This window comes from Nicotiana tabacum, chromosome 8 (genome assembly GCF_000715075.1).
Source record: "Nicotiana tabacum cultivar K326 chromosome 8, ASM71507v2, whole genome shotgun sequence".
Lineage (NCBI taxonomy): Eukaryota > Viridiplantae > Streptophyta > Magnoliopsida > Solanales > Solanaceae > Nicotiana > Nicotiana tabacum.
The window spans coordinates 183,264,194-183,279,447 of record NC_134087.1 but is presented as its reverse complement, the minus strand read 5'-3'; the positions used below and the strand labels follow the sequence as shown (position 1 = coordinate 183,279,447).

The following is a 15,254-nucleotide window of genomic DNA, read 5'->3' as shown; positions in this document are numbered from 1 at the left end:
CAATACCAAGAACTAAGTACCAGCAGGATAATGTTTAGCAGAATAAGAGAGTAATATTAGCATTTCTTCATACAAGTTCTTCAGTGAGTACAAATTTTAAGATCCCCGAATCAAACTCCTCTTTAAGGTAAATAAAGACCCATCTTGATAGTTGCATAACGGTTGAGTATAAATGCTAGGATTCTCTGTAAAAGCTGCTCCTTTAATGCTGCCTTCTTCAACCGGTACCTTACTTTCAAATTCTCCTCCTCGGTTTTAATGTCTTTGGAGCTCATACAATACCTGTCTCATGCTTGTACCCTATGTCAGCTATTTGCTGAATCATTTCCTATCAGTCTTTATTGCTATGTGGCAACTCCACGAACGTCCACCTGTCATTCGTTAATTTTACCACATACAACAACCTTACCTTGTATTTCTACTAGAAGTTATTTCTGCGAATTGAACCTATAATCTCCTGGCTACACAACGGTAATTTTTATCATTGCGCCAATACTTCCCTTCAGCTTCTTCCTCAAATTCTTTTTTGTATAATTTTTTGTTTGGATATAGTGAAACTGCATGATTACTTCGTCTAAAAGTTTAAACTGAAATGTCATTTTTTGTTTTATTTTATATATCTTGCGTTTTCAACCCATCTTCATAGAGATTTGATTCTTTCTCTTGGATCATACGCATAAAGATTTGTAGATTTAAAGTGCCAATTCTTGAGCTTAAGTCTTCAAGGAGCGGGGAAGGGAGGGGTAAGAATCACCGAGAGTATAAGAAAACTTGGTACATATTTAATTTTGCATATATCTCTTTTGACATGAAGTGTTTAATTTCTTTTAATACTTTTTTCTCATTGCAGTTAAGTACATAGTATAAAATATTTATACATTCAAGTTAACTAAAAAATAATTACAAATAATTTTATATAATAAACATTGATTCATATCCTGCAATAAATGGTACATAAATTGCTGTAACATATTAAATTACCATAACAATGTAATAATTCTTCGTATTTTTAGTGGATATAACTTAAAACCTTTCCGAATTTAAGTTCAATGCTGACAAATTATAAATCTTTTGTATCATCAAAATAAATTGACCCATAACATGTACTTTTTCATAACAAGCCTAATAAGGTCTTTAGAATAGAATACTAACCTACTATTTGCAATTTAATTGCATTGATAGAGTACAGCAATCAATATGGTCGTATATATCTCCGTAAAATATTTTCCCCTCTGGACGTAAGGATATGAAGGATCAAAATAAACTGCCCTAATACATTAAGGACCACATTTTGATCATTTTTCTCTTCCCTTGAAACAAAAGACATTTGAAAAGATCAGTCATTCGCATGCTAGAATAACAATTGACATGAAATTATAACAACAAACCTAGTGAATTTCCATAAGTGGGGTATGAGGAGGGTAATGTATATGCAGACCTTATTCCTACCTAAAAAGGCAAAGATGTTGTTTCTGATAGACCCTCGGTTAAAAAATAAATGAAAAGAAGCAGTGACAACAAATAGTAACAAAATCAAAGATATTAAGAAAACCGAAGCGAAAGATAGCAACCAAACAGTAAGTAGTAATAGCAATCTAAGAATAAAAAGATATAGTTCTAACTAATACTACAGATATGGGATTGAAATTGGAAAACGCTCGACTAACTACTAACCTTCTACCCTAATCCTCGACCTCCACACCCTCCTATCAATGGTCATGTACTCGGTAAGCTGAAGCTGTGTCATATCCATTGATATGAAATTGATGGAAATAAAAGCAAAGCAATCTGATACTGCAAGTTCAAATTTTACATGCTAAATGACCGAAAGCATGACAAGAAACCTTCAGGAAAATCCCATTACATTACGATAACTAAACAAAGAAACAATTCAAGATGGTCATGGGGACTTTCAGTTCATCTAATTAGAAGCCCATTTAATGAGTTTTAAGTCCAAGAAAGACGCATCCGCGGATGCTTACACTTTAGAGTTTAGTCCCATTTGCAAATATGGCCATTGTTCCTCTTTGAGGAAGATAGTGGTGATAACCTCTAATTGCCCAATTTAGTTATTTCAAGACTTCATCAGAGCATTGTAATTAGAAGCTTGCTACGCTCGTAAATTGCAGATAATATTGTATAGAAATTTCAAGGACGACCATGATCTTGATCTTCCATTTCTTCAAGTATAACATACTTAGCAGCTCCATTTCCTAAGGGTGATCCAGGCATTTCGTCTTCACCTGTGCTACCTCTTTGTAATTTGTCGTACCTGAGGAGCGAAAGTGTAAAACGACTTCATTACATGGCGTACCACCATCTCAACAATTCAAAAGTTCCACGGTATAGCAGAAAGCAAAAAAAAATTCTCTGGCTACCAAAGTACAGATATGTATGCTGTGTTTGGTAGTCTAATTACAACAACAACAACAACAACAACCCAGTGTAATCCCACAAGTGGGGGCTGGGGAGGGTAATATGTACGCAGAACTTACCTCTACCCCGAGGGGCAGAGAGGCTGTTTCCAGGAGACCCTCGGCTCAAAGAGGCAACAAGAGACACTATATTAGTACTATCCATAGACTCATAATAAAACAACATAAAATACCATAAAATTCATAACATAACATAAATACCATAAAAAACAAAGTAACAGCAATATAAGAGATATAAGAAATACGAGAAAGATGTAAGGTATTAATACACGGAAGATAAAGCCCATCATCAGTAGTTGATCAATAGCATCCTAAGACTAATTCCTAACTGGCTAGTCTCACTCTAGTGCGCTGTAAAAAAGACATCACAATTTCCCCTAACCTACAACCTTAATGCTCGATCTCCACAATTCCCTGTTTAGGGCCATGTCCTCAGTAACCCTAAGTCGCGCTATATTCTGCCTGATTACCTCTCCCCAATACTTCTTAGGTCTCCCTCTACCTCTCCTCGTACCCACCACCGCCAGTCGTTCACACCTTCTCACCGGTGCATCAGTGTTCCTCCTCTGAATGTGCCCGAACCATCTGAGTCTTGCTTCCGGCATCTTGTCCTCCATGGGGGCCACACCCACCTTCTCCTTAATTTTGGTAGTCTAATTAGAAAGGACTAAATACTAATCTAACTTTAACGTCAGCGCAAAGCCAGAAATCACGAAATACCTCTTGCTAAAATATGAAGGATTCAGTCACTTACTTGTACCAGTTAAACAAACTGACACCAAACATTATCGTCATGAGACCGAGTCCTTTCATCCAGGTAAACTCATCATGGAAGTAAAATACAGCAACCTGAACAGGCAGCAGACATAATAATCTTAAAAACTACTTATGATTGAAGCAACCCACATTGTATTTCAGTCTAATGTATTCGAAGAGTGCTATCTGCTTGAAAAAGGTATATAAAATACAAGTAAGTTCCATCATCAGTACATTACTTGTAGTCTCTTTTTTCAAAGGTCGGTCAGTTACATTAATTTTATATTCTTGAAAATAACTTAGTTTATAGTTCATACCAAGATAGTGACCGCCTCCTTTACAACTCCTGCTATTGTTACTGTTACTGCACTTGTGATAGAAACAAGAATATATTCTGTCAACACCTGCAGTTAACAAATATTGCCAGGTAAGCAGGAAAAATAGTCCTCGCTGTGTACATCCAAGTTCTTTAAGAACTGATAATCGCTTCTAAATCGTCTAGCCTATTAGAAGGCATCATTTTCTCCAGAAAAAAAGAGGAAAAATGAAACAGGAAATCCGCAATAAATTAAAATGACACCGGTCACCCTAGACAAATACATACCATAAAGAAAGCCAAAGTTCCACCAAAGAGCATCAGCAAACAACTTCTAGCTATATGCCATGAGCTGTCAAAGTATTTGGTGCTTCCGAATTCATACCACGGATCAAAAATAAGGGACAGCACAGCAGTTGAAAGAGCCATTACTGGCGTAACATAGCTCATTAGCGTGAGTGGATTTTTTAAACCTGGAAATAATCAAAGCATGCATGTCATGCACAAATTATTCACAATCTATATATGAAGCAAATACTGAATCGACAACTATCAATTTATTAAGAATGTTGAAGATTGGTAGAAGTTATTGATTGTTCTTACCATAGACTTCTTTCTTTATGCCAGTTTTATGCCAGCACGACCAGTTGGATATGGGAGATTGGAGAACAAACACAAATTAGACAAAGTAAGCAGACATACAATTGAGGAAACAATGAAAGAGAAATCACTGATAATACTACCTGCAGAAGAATCTGAGTCATAGTCCAGCGAAACCCAGACATAACTGCAGCAAGCATAACAAAGACGAATCCCCAAAACTGAAATTCTGTCTCCTTTGCAACTGCATTGTCAGACAATAAAGGTCAGACTTGTCTATCAAACAGATCCAATTTAACAGACACCACATTATCCACACGGTGATAGAGTTAGTGAAACACTCGTGTAAGAAAATTACCTACGTTGGTAAAAATTGATAATGTTGTCAAAAGAACAATACCTTATGCAATCAGTTGAGTTCAGCTACAACTATTCCTTTTTCTAGATGTAAATATATCTACAGCAATACTCATGGTTAAAACCTTAAGTTGCTACATCTCTTACAATAACCTTGCTCGATCTCAGTTGTCATTGTTCTGTCTACTTTTGACTATAGTATTGCCCCTTCCAATAGGCTGCACCTTTGAGGCATTTTGGAAAGATTGAAAATTGTTTAATCCATTCCTTCCTTGACTGTCTCCGTGTGACCTACAGGTCACGGGTTCGAGCTGTGGAATTAGCCCCTGATGCTTGCATCAGGGTAGGCTGCCTACATCACACCCCCTTGGGGTGCGACCCTTCCTCAGTCCTGCGTAAACTCGGGATGCTTCGTGCACCGAGCTGCCCATCCTTCCTTGACAATCTTCTGTAGGCGGTACTCTCATCACTTCCCTCATCAGCTTTAGTTCCTTTAATTATATTTCTTAGTCCTTTCTTCGTAAATTAAGTATCCATCTTAACTTTCTCATGTCGGCTGTGTCGACATACTTTCATCTAACCTTCTAAATGAAATGAGAATGTACCATGAAAAAAATGAGACTGGACAAACAGAAATAAGAATGACCAACAGTTTTCTTGAGTCTCCAGAGCCCTAGGATACTCTTTTTAAAATAAAGCAATAGTTTACACCGGAAGGGGAGCCTTGGCGTAGCTGGTAAAGTTGCTGTCATGTGACCAGGAGGTCATGAGTTTGAGCCGTAGAAACAACCTCTTGCAGAAATGCAGCGTAAAACTGCGTACAATAAACTCTTGTGGTCCAGCGGACCTCGCGCATAGCGGCAGCTTAGTACACCGGGCTGCCCTTTTTCAACACAACAACAAAAATGTGATCGGTATGGGCTCAAATCGAGAGAGTGTCTTTGAAACAACTAACAGTTCACAGGAGAGCCACAGCATCTTCAATCCATCCTTATTGTATCTAAACAAGAATTTTAGTGGCCTACAAGAAATACTGTACTAAAAAAGTAAATCTTTTTAGCAGTGCACAAGTGAAGGCTATTGATTTTTCATTTAAGAATGACAGATAAAGAATGAAGATCATTAATTTTATATGCAGGTAACGGAATAAATACTACAAAAACATATGCAGACAACTACATGCAAGTAAGTGTCAATGTACCTGTAAATAGTATCCCAACAGAAATGATCAAGATGACCCCCAGCAGCTTTAAACTTGGAGACTCCAACCTTCCAAAAATAGTTGACGTTAAAAGCAAGGGCATCAGACAAAATATATGCAGGTTAGATAAGAGCCCCAGTCAAATGTATCATATTCATCAAAGATAATTGTTGCAAAGATACTTTCAGACTATTATGTTGACGAATAATATGGTTGGATATAGATCTATCACACAGCGTAAAAGATTAACCAGAAATACAGATTCTTCTCTCCCCAACCACCCCCCAAAGAAGCACTATAAAACAACAGAGATCACTGAATAAAGTAGTACCTGAAAGCAAAGGCGAAGAACAGGAGAAAGATGGGAGATGCAGATTTACACTGTAATAAGATAAATTGGCTTTAGGAGTCCAGAATTTTTATTCAGGTAAGGGTAGGAGAAAACAAAAGTAAGAAATGCATTATTCTAATCGATAGTAGACGGTTATTTCGCTGGCCCTTGAAGTCTTTGACAATCGCAATTACTTTAGTGGCAGAGATTCGCGACTGTCAGTAGTGGATTATTAAAATTTCAAGGTACATACATGCAAATTTCTAGAGATCTCAGTGAAAGTTATGGTTGTGAGTTTCACTACCATGCTTTCTGAGAGCTCAATTTTTTGAAGAAATTTGCAGTCTATCGGTATTGACGGAAAAAGTCTGATAAAAACAAATTAAGGAGAAAGAGTTACACACCATGGTGGCAAATGTAACAGAGATGAAAACAAGGGATGCATTGCTGAGGTTGACATCCATTGCCGTTGTGAGAGCTGTCGGTACGACTGCGAAAGGCAAAATCCATCTAGTATTAGTTGTTAGAGAAAGTGACCAAGAGAATTAGCAGGTCAAAAGTGGAACTTTATAGTTGACATTAAGAGATCATGGCAATAGATTCCAAGGTAAAGATTGATTAAAAAAATTCCAAATAAAGGTTAATAAGAGATTACGTCTTAAACTTATGAAGAACTAAAATAACTTTAAGTAGATGTGCAAATTTGAACGAATAGTGAGATTCTAGTACATAGCAGGAACTGCCTCATTTTGTGTACAAACATCAGTTCAATAGAAGCCATTGTCGATATATCAGTTATAACCTTACAAGTGTAGCATATGGCTTAGCTAAGTCACACGCTGTGCCAAGCCGAGATTAGTTTTTAGCTAACTGAAGCTGTGAACTCGTGAGATGCAAAAATTAGACACTGAGAACTGCGGATATCATTCAAGCCCATTAGTAATTCGTAGTCTCGTCTTTGTTACATTTTGTAAATAACCCAACTGGCAAAGTATATAAACAAATTATACCCATATCTCCTACTCTACGATATCATAAACGTTTCAGATACTCGTAACTTCCAACTCTACCCTGTCTTCCTCTTTCTCTCTCCGTGTCTTTTCAATGTCAGAAAAGTCATCGAATACAATATAAGACATTTATAATCGCATCGTAGTACACAGAAAAAATATCGTTAAAAAATCTATACTAATCTATGATAACCCGTGTGATACTCTTCTTCAACAAATCATGCTGTAATATACTTGAAAGAAACAGAATTATAGTCATAAAGTTACCTCTCAAAGAATAGTCTCTCCAGGACATCATTACTGTAGGTTGAAATCTATGGGACCAGAAGCCAGTAATGGCCTTGGACAAGACGGCTTGCATCGCAAAGTGGACAGTGTTCATCAGTAAAGGAGCAGGGAACTTCCCTAGATGATCACCGAGAAGAGTTTTATTGTACCTATCCCACAAGTCAATATATGAGACGAACAAAAACATCCTTGAAGCTTGAATATACAAATTCAACTACAGCTACGCTTCAATCCCAAACAAGTTGGCGTCGGCTATATGAATCCTCACTGATCATGTTCCCTATTTAAATTCATCTCCGGCCACATTTTACAAAATAAAAATAAAAATTATAAGTACTAGAAGTTCTCTATATTTCCTACTAGCATAAGAATTTCTAATAGGGCTAAGAGACTACTAGAGTGCATAGGACCTAAAGTAAATGTATAAACATGACTAAAATATTTGACATTTGAATACACCTCAATGAGAAAAAGACAAGAATACAATGAAATTCAATACTTACAATGTCAAGAACAAACTGACACTATACCACACAAGTATGAAGAAAAATGTCTTCAACATATCAACTTCTGAAATGGCAGCATTGTTTGAAATTGACTGCGGCGTATCATGGTAATCCGAGAACACTGAGTGATCGTCATCATCATCGCCATCATTACCATCACCAACATCGACAGATCCTCGATGACTCGAGGAACCATTCTCTACATCAAATGGAACATACCTATCTTCTCCACTCCCTACAGAGTTACTACCAAAATCACCACCACCCCTCATTCTATGCTTAAAATTACTACTACTTTGGTTTGTCTCAGTGCCTATAGATACAAAATCAAAGTCCTCTACACCAACATTATGTCTATTGACTAATTGAGCTGAATGAAGAGTGCCATTCTCATCAAACCAACCTGAAAAAGAAGGGTCCCTATGACAACTTGAAGCTGAATCTTTACTCCATAAGTTGTCACTTCTACTACTCTCCTCAATATTCTCTTTACTCAAATCACTCTCTGAAAATTTCTTTTGGCCTAATATGAGAAAAGATCTATTTGGCATTATCATGTTAATTCAGTCATAAAGGCAAGGCTATATATTCTTGAAATATCACATTAACGTTTAAAATCTTTTAATAGTATAAATGAGGAATTTAAATTCTTGAAATTGTTAAAAATTGTATAAAATGGAATTTGCAACAGTAAATTCACAACATGATGATGGAATTTCACATTGAATCTAAACGAAGAATTCCCATTTTATGCACAAGATTTGCAGAATGTAAGTCTTATCGATCCAAAAAAAAAAAAAAAGAGATCAAACGTCATGCATGTTAAAGAATGCAATTAAACAAAACGTTAATGAAGATTAAAGGCGAAGAGATGCAAAGAAGATCATAATCAGAAAATAAAGCTTGCGATTTGATCCGTTAATTTCCGTTAGGTGGAAGAGATATATATATATATATGTGGGTCTTGTATTTTAATTTCTCTTAATGATTTTTTTTTTTTTTTTTTTTTTAACATGTATGAGCTACACGCCTAAAACTAAAAGAAAGAGACTTCCAAGTATTTTTTTATATTCCCAACTTTAACATTTATTTCCGACTTCAATCAAATATTATCTAAAGGCCTAATAAATTGAAACGGAGAAAGTAATACTTAAGATTTGTGTCTGAAATTTCAAAAGGCATCTAAACGACATTTGCTACCACTGGTACTTCTGTCTTGTATTTACAAAATGTGGCATCCAAAATTATAGTATAATTTTTACAACTAAACGATTGTTTCTAACCATCAAAATTTCAAATAAAATGTTTAACAATGTTATTTTTGAGTGAAACGACATTTTTCACCTAGAGAATTTTGAAATGCCAGTGTGCAATTGCATGAATTGGAACATCACATGGACATTCTTTAGTATAGAACTCATGCAGCGACTACAATAGTGCCAAAGAAAAATTAATCTTTTATTCTAAAAGTTTTGGTATTCTTATTTCTTTAATTATTAGTTCGTTGTAAAATTGATCTCTTTTCTCAAATAGAAAACAAAATACTTCTCTCAAGCATCCATATTAATATAAACTACTGCTCCCTCTATTTCAAATTAGATGAGGTACTCTCCTTTTTAGTCGGTTCCAAAAGAAATGACACATTTCTAAATTTGGAAATAATTCAACTTTAAACTCTTCATTTTATACTTAATGAGAAGTTTTTATAATCACACAAATACCATGGCCCCACAAAGCTTTTGCCTCTTAAGTTTTTAAGACCACAAGTTTCAAAAGTCTTTTTTTTTTCCATAAACTCTGTGCCAAGTCAAACTACATCATCTAAATTGAAACGAAGAGAGTACAACTTTGATTGACTTAGCTAATGTATTATTTACATGTTCTATTTTATATGGTAGTTTTCTTTTCTAGTTAGTTCCAAAGAAAATATGACACCTTCTTATATTTGAAAATTCGTTTGTTTTAAATTTTTAATTGATATGCTTTTGTAGCAATAGAAATACTATAATATTTATGTTTAACACCACAGATCTCATGGTACATTTTCTCTCTCCTTCTTTCTTTCTTTCTTATCACTATAGAAAGTGAACAAATGGAATAATTAACCTTGAAGTCTACATATATATATGTGAGATAAATAATTTCGACGGATGAGTAAAAGACATAAAAGTGTATACTAATGCATCTTCTTTTTTGTGCAGTCTATAAGTTCAAGACAAGATATTTCGTAATGCTAAAATTAAAGAAGGCTACATTTTTGTGATAAATACTTTCCTTGAAAGAGTAACAAGCATTTTATAAAACGGAGAAATAAAAGTCATATATACTAAAGCATCTGCGGAGCCTATATGTTAATCAAGACAAGATTCTCTCAAGAAAAAATTATCGGCTAATTTATCTCAAGGACCAAATACTCTACACAAAGTTTAGCAAAACAGCAATCCGATTCATCCCAAGGAGTTCTTGGTCATAACTTCGATTTATCGCGACTTCTCTCCATTTTTTCTTTGCAATGTCATATAAGAATATGTCCAAAATCGTACTAGGAGTACTAGTACTGCGTGTAATTAATACAATCTCTCCCTTAGAATTGGTCTTAAATAAAGGCCATATACTTGTCCCTCTTAAATTTGATGGTAGCTTAATTATGTGCTTCACCCATCTCTCAGTTTCATCAATACCCTTGAGAACATACAAACTGACCTTGACATCGCCTTCAAAAAATTTTTGATCTAGAACTGCAATTTGTCCCTTTATTTCTGTTATTTTTTGTGGAAGTATTGATGTCAATGCCTGATCAGGCAATGTGATCCTTCTCATGAACTTTTCATTTCCAGCACTGAATGCAACTATATTATACGGCATTCCAATTAGTCGATTTACAAAATAAAAGACTCCGCCAATACAAACAAAATTGCTTCCAGGAATAGATTTAGCGCAATCAAAAATCTCTCTCCACGATTTGTCCACTCCTATGGTGAAAATCCAGTATCTCGCTTCATAATTCCTAACGTGTGCCTTGAATACTTTAGGTTTCTTGGTGATGGGATCAAAACCAATGGAGCAACAAATCATAGAACCGTAAGGTTTCCCCTTAGGTTTGTTTAACCAGAAATTAAGAATTTTGGTCAAAGCTTACTTTTTAGAAGAACTCGGGTTATTGATATTCAAATATGAAATAAATAAGAAGAATTGACTTAGACAATAACTGAACAAGTAAAAGAAAGCAAAGTAAATCAGTGTTTCCGATAATATTCTGTGTCCTTACAAATGTTATTTCTCTACTTTTATAGCTATTTCTAAGTAATACATTTCTTTCCTCTCATAACAGAGCCATTATGAGCATTTAATGACATTAATGTAACGTTATAATTGACAATCGTAACTATTTCGTGAAGATTCTATAACGTTTTCCATCATTGATGCTCATTAATCACGAATAATATGTCTCTGTACTTTTTGCTATCCAGGTTCACTTCTCCGATGTCTCTTCAAATTATCAAGATGTTCGAATAACCGTTCCTTCTTGTTTTCTTGAATCTTTACCCGCGCCTGTTAAGGTTCGTGCCTCTTCGACTATTCTTTACCAGCTGTCATTCTTTTATTGATCCATGTGTCTTGACGTGTCAGCACTTAATTAATTCCAAATGTTAACTTGGTTTTTCCCAATACAGATAGTCCCCCAATTGCCATTTATTCATCAATTGAATATTTGGGAAGTGGATCTGATTAAAGATGGAATTTTTGCCGCCATTCTTCGTATCATTATAACTTCTCCAAAACTGACGCTTCGCATGTCACTTCCATTTAATGCTCGTTACACGTGGTGGATTTTGATTGGTTCTGCAACCCTTCAGCGCCTTTTGAGGCTTTTTCAGACTTGCATCAATCACGAAGTGACAGTTCTCATTATGACGCTCCCATCATTACCTTTTTTGTTTGACGATTGCTTTTGAGTATAAATATAACCTTTGTCTTTTCTTTTCCATAAAAGTTTTTCATCTTTGAATATTCGTTCTTGTCTTCTTCCTCGTACAACTATGTCTTCTTCGAACCCTAATCCCCGAAGAGTTTCTATTGTTAATGAACATCCCATTGCTCCTGTTAGAAGCAGAAGAGGGGGAAGACTACGCAGTTTAGGATCATCATCTATTCGAGGTGCTTCTTTGCCTCCACTTAGTTCTACCCCTCATTCTTCTTCTAGAACTAGGGGTTCTCTTCCACATAGATCTTCTGCCAGAAGTAGGGATTCCAATGAGCCAATCCGTGAACCTATAGTTGACGAGATTATCCCTTCTGAACTTTCCTTTTATACCGATAGAGAAACAATTAGGAACCAGGTTTCCTCTATGTCCTCTCATGATCGTGCTGATCTTTACCCTTCTCAGATTACTGAAGGTTTAATCTCTATTGTCCGTAGAGATTGTCATTGGAAATTTGACTTCCTAATCATAATTCCTAATGCAAACCATAGAATCACATCCTACATGACTGGATTTTCTTTCGTGTATACATATCTTTTTACACTGAATTTTAGACCCCCCATTGATCCTGTTATCATCGAGTTCTGTCGTTCTTTCAATGTTTGTTTAGGACAAATTGGTCCTATTATGTGGAGGGTTGTTTCTTGTTTAAGGTACTTGGCGAACTTGGCTCAGTTGCCGTTTACCTTTTTTCATGTAATCCACCTCTACTCCCCTAAATTGTTCCGACATGGGATCTTTACTTTGGTGGCGAGGAGTAAGAGGGTTTTAGTCAGCCCTGAGGATGACAAGGACCATGGCTGGTATGCCAGATTTGCTGCTCCTACTATAGGGTTAGTAGGCGAAGAAAATACTCCATTCCCTGAAAAGTGGAATTTTGCACGTAAGTTTTCTTTACAATTTTCTTTTTCCTCTTTTTCCCTTTCCTTTTTTTTAGAAAAGTTTTGTTCTTCCTGTGACTATTTCGCTTTTTCTTTTTCAGCAACCATGTTGAAGAGATTCCCAATTTCCGTGGTTGGGTAGAGAAATTATTGACCATTGCTCCGATAGAAACTAGATCTTGGAAATACCTTTCGAACAGGTTTGGTTGGAAGGTTAAAATTCATGGTAAAAACTTTACTCTTTCCCTTTCTATTTTTGTCTATCTTTTATTAAGAATGTATTTGACCCGTCTTTTTATCAGGGTTTCCTATTCGCTGTGTTAGTGCCGAGTCAATCGTAGCTTCCAAGTTTTTTTTGGCAAGAGCTCAAGAGATAATTTTGAGTTCTTCATCGAAAAGGAAAGCTGATGCATCCTAGGATTCTGAGAAGGAAGAGGAACGAGATGGAAGTTCCTTGATTAGAAGGTCGCGTGCTAGAATACATGTCATTTCGGATGGCGAAGCTACTTCTCTCCGTTTTATTCCTGTGACCGAGCCTATTGAAGCCACCTTAGTGAGTTCTGATGATGATGCTCCTATGGCTGCTCGTGACTCTGATGAACAACTTTTTTCCGTGGGTTTGATAGTGAAAGTTTTGATTTGGTGTCTGATGAAGTACCTCTTGTCTCTTTCCCCGTGTCTGTCCCGGTGGAATGCTCTTTACTAGTTTCTACTGTTGCTGCTTCTGCCCCGTTTCAAGCTATTATGACTTCCTCTACAGTCCCCACTGCTATTGTTCCTCACTTTGAAGTTGGTTCTTCAAGTGGAAGTAGAGTGATGAAGCAGATTACCATTGAAGTCCTTGCTAATGGTAGTCTTTTGAAAAAGTCAGGTCGGGCTGACGTATGGTTGAGACCCTTGATTGGTCCGGTTGAGAAATCCAAACTAGAAAGTCATAGTTCTCTAACTTGGATGAATGATATCGTGCAGTCATTACTGAAGGTATTAATTTCTTTTCATGCTTTATTTTATTCTCCTTTTGCCAAGATTCTTACCCTTTTTTAGATCAATCTCATCGGTACGGAGATGATAAAAAGGGTTTCCCATACAGAGAAGTTAATGCATGATTACCAAATTGAGGCAGACAAATGGAAAGAACAATATGAAAGTCTTCAGCTTGATATGGAAGTTTTAGAAGAAAGCAAATGTACCTTAGAGCAGCAGTTGAAGGTCATGGCTTCGGGATTAGTAGTTGAAAAAGCTTCTTCCAACCAGGCAGGTAAGGATAAAACTCTCCTTGAGTCATCATTTGCCGAACAACTCTCCAAAGCCACCAAGGAGATCAGAGGTTTGAAGGCTTTGTTGAACGAGAAAGAAATATATGCAGGAGAACTTGTTCAAACACTCACCTAGACCCAAGAAGATTTTCGTATATCTTCTGATAAGCTCAAATTTTTGGAGAGTTCGCTTGCCCCTTTACAATCTTCTTATGATGTTGTTTTGGCTGAAGGGAGGAGCTCAAGAGTGAAATTGACCATTGGGAAAGAGACTACGAGGCTCTTGAGGACAAAGCTGCTGTTGAAGTAAGTTGGGCTATACTGAACACACGCCATGATACCCTTACGGAGGTTAGCCAAGAAGGCTTTAACTTGGATGCTGAGTTAGCAAAGATCAAAGAGACTATTGAAAAAAGTCAACAAGGTCAAAGTTTCTCTTCTCCCATGGCTTATACTCCTGAGTACGTTGAAGCTGACTCTAGTTGCGGTGGATGTCCCAACTCCTTCAGATCAAGTCGAGCCTTCAGTTGCTGATGATACTGTCTTGAACCCTTCTCCTGCTCCACAGTGAAAGTTTATTGGTGAAGTTTAACTTTTTTTTTCCTTTTTGGTGGAATATGTGGTGGTTTTACCCCTGGTCCTATTTTGAGGGGTTAAGTTTTTGGTGATAACTAGTCCCCAGGTCCTTTCGGGGATTTTTGTAAAAAAAAACAATCAGTTTATAACTAAGTTCATACTTAGTTTTAACTTAATATTTTAAAGTTTCTGTTTTAACTCAATTCTCTCGAGTTTTTGTTATACTCCTTTTGCCTTGTTTTTTTATATCAGTCCAAGGTCTTGTTTTTAGTTCGCGGATTTTTGGTCTAACCCTTTTTGACTTTTAGCACTTTTAGAAATGCTTTATTAATTTCATGGATCTTTGAATCAAACATAAATTTGTAAAAGAGGGCCCTTTTATATACGATACTTAATGAAGAAGATGTCTCAACTTCATAATGATGTAAACATACGAAAGGAGAAATAGGAACACACATGTTTCTTGAAATAACTTTGATAAAGTTTTCATTCAAACTTTGTCAAGTTTAGATAACATCTTACATGTATTTAAATATCTTCTATTACTCTTCCGTAACTGTTTTCTTTACAATAGATTTGCAAAAAAGAAAATCCAAGGGTTTATTTATGACCCATGGCTAAATACGGGTTTCTTTATGACCCATGGCTAAATACGGGTTTCTTTATGACCCATGGATAAATACTTCCTTTAACTTAAACACTGTAAGATTTTAAAATCTATATCCACGAGTGTACTCTTCACAGGTTTTTTTATCAGG

General features: G+C 36.0%; 2 protein-coding genes across 2 annotated transcripts; both read right to left on the bottom strand.

Annotated features, from left to right (window-relative positions):
* Window positions 1-1,839: 1,839 nt before the first annotated feature.
* LOC107775255 (putative sugar phosphate/phosphate translocator At1g06470) lies at window positions 1,840-8,357 on the bottom strand. The gene is made up of 11 exons (XM_016594972.2): window positions 7,798-8,357; window positions 7,274-7,443; window positions 6,401-6,486; window positions 5,997-6,046; window positions 5,666-5,733; window positions 4,251-4,351; window positions 4,111-4,123; window positions 3,796-3,980; window positions 3,509-3,595; window positions 3,190-3,284; window positions 1,840-2,272 (listed from the first exon to the last, which is right to left on the bottom strand). The coding sequence occupies exons 1-11, from the start codon at window positions 8,355-8,357 to the stop codon at window positions 2,149-2,151; spliced, it is 1,539 nt and encodes a 512-aa protein (XP_016450458.2). The 3' UTR covers window positions 1,840-2,148.
* A 1,858-nt stretch (window positions 8,358-10,215) lies between these two features.
* On the bottom strand, window positions 10,216-10,875 carry LOC142163438 (putative F-box protein At1g53550). Its single transcript, XM_075220724.1, has one exon. It carries the CDS (start codon window positions 10,873-10,875, stop codon window positions 10,216-10,218), a length of 660 nt encoding a protein of 219 aa, XP_075076825.1.
* Window positions 10,876-15,254: the final 4,379 nt, after the last annotated feature.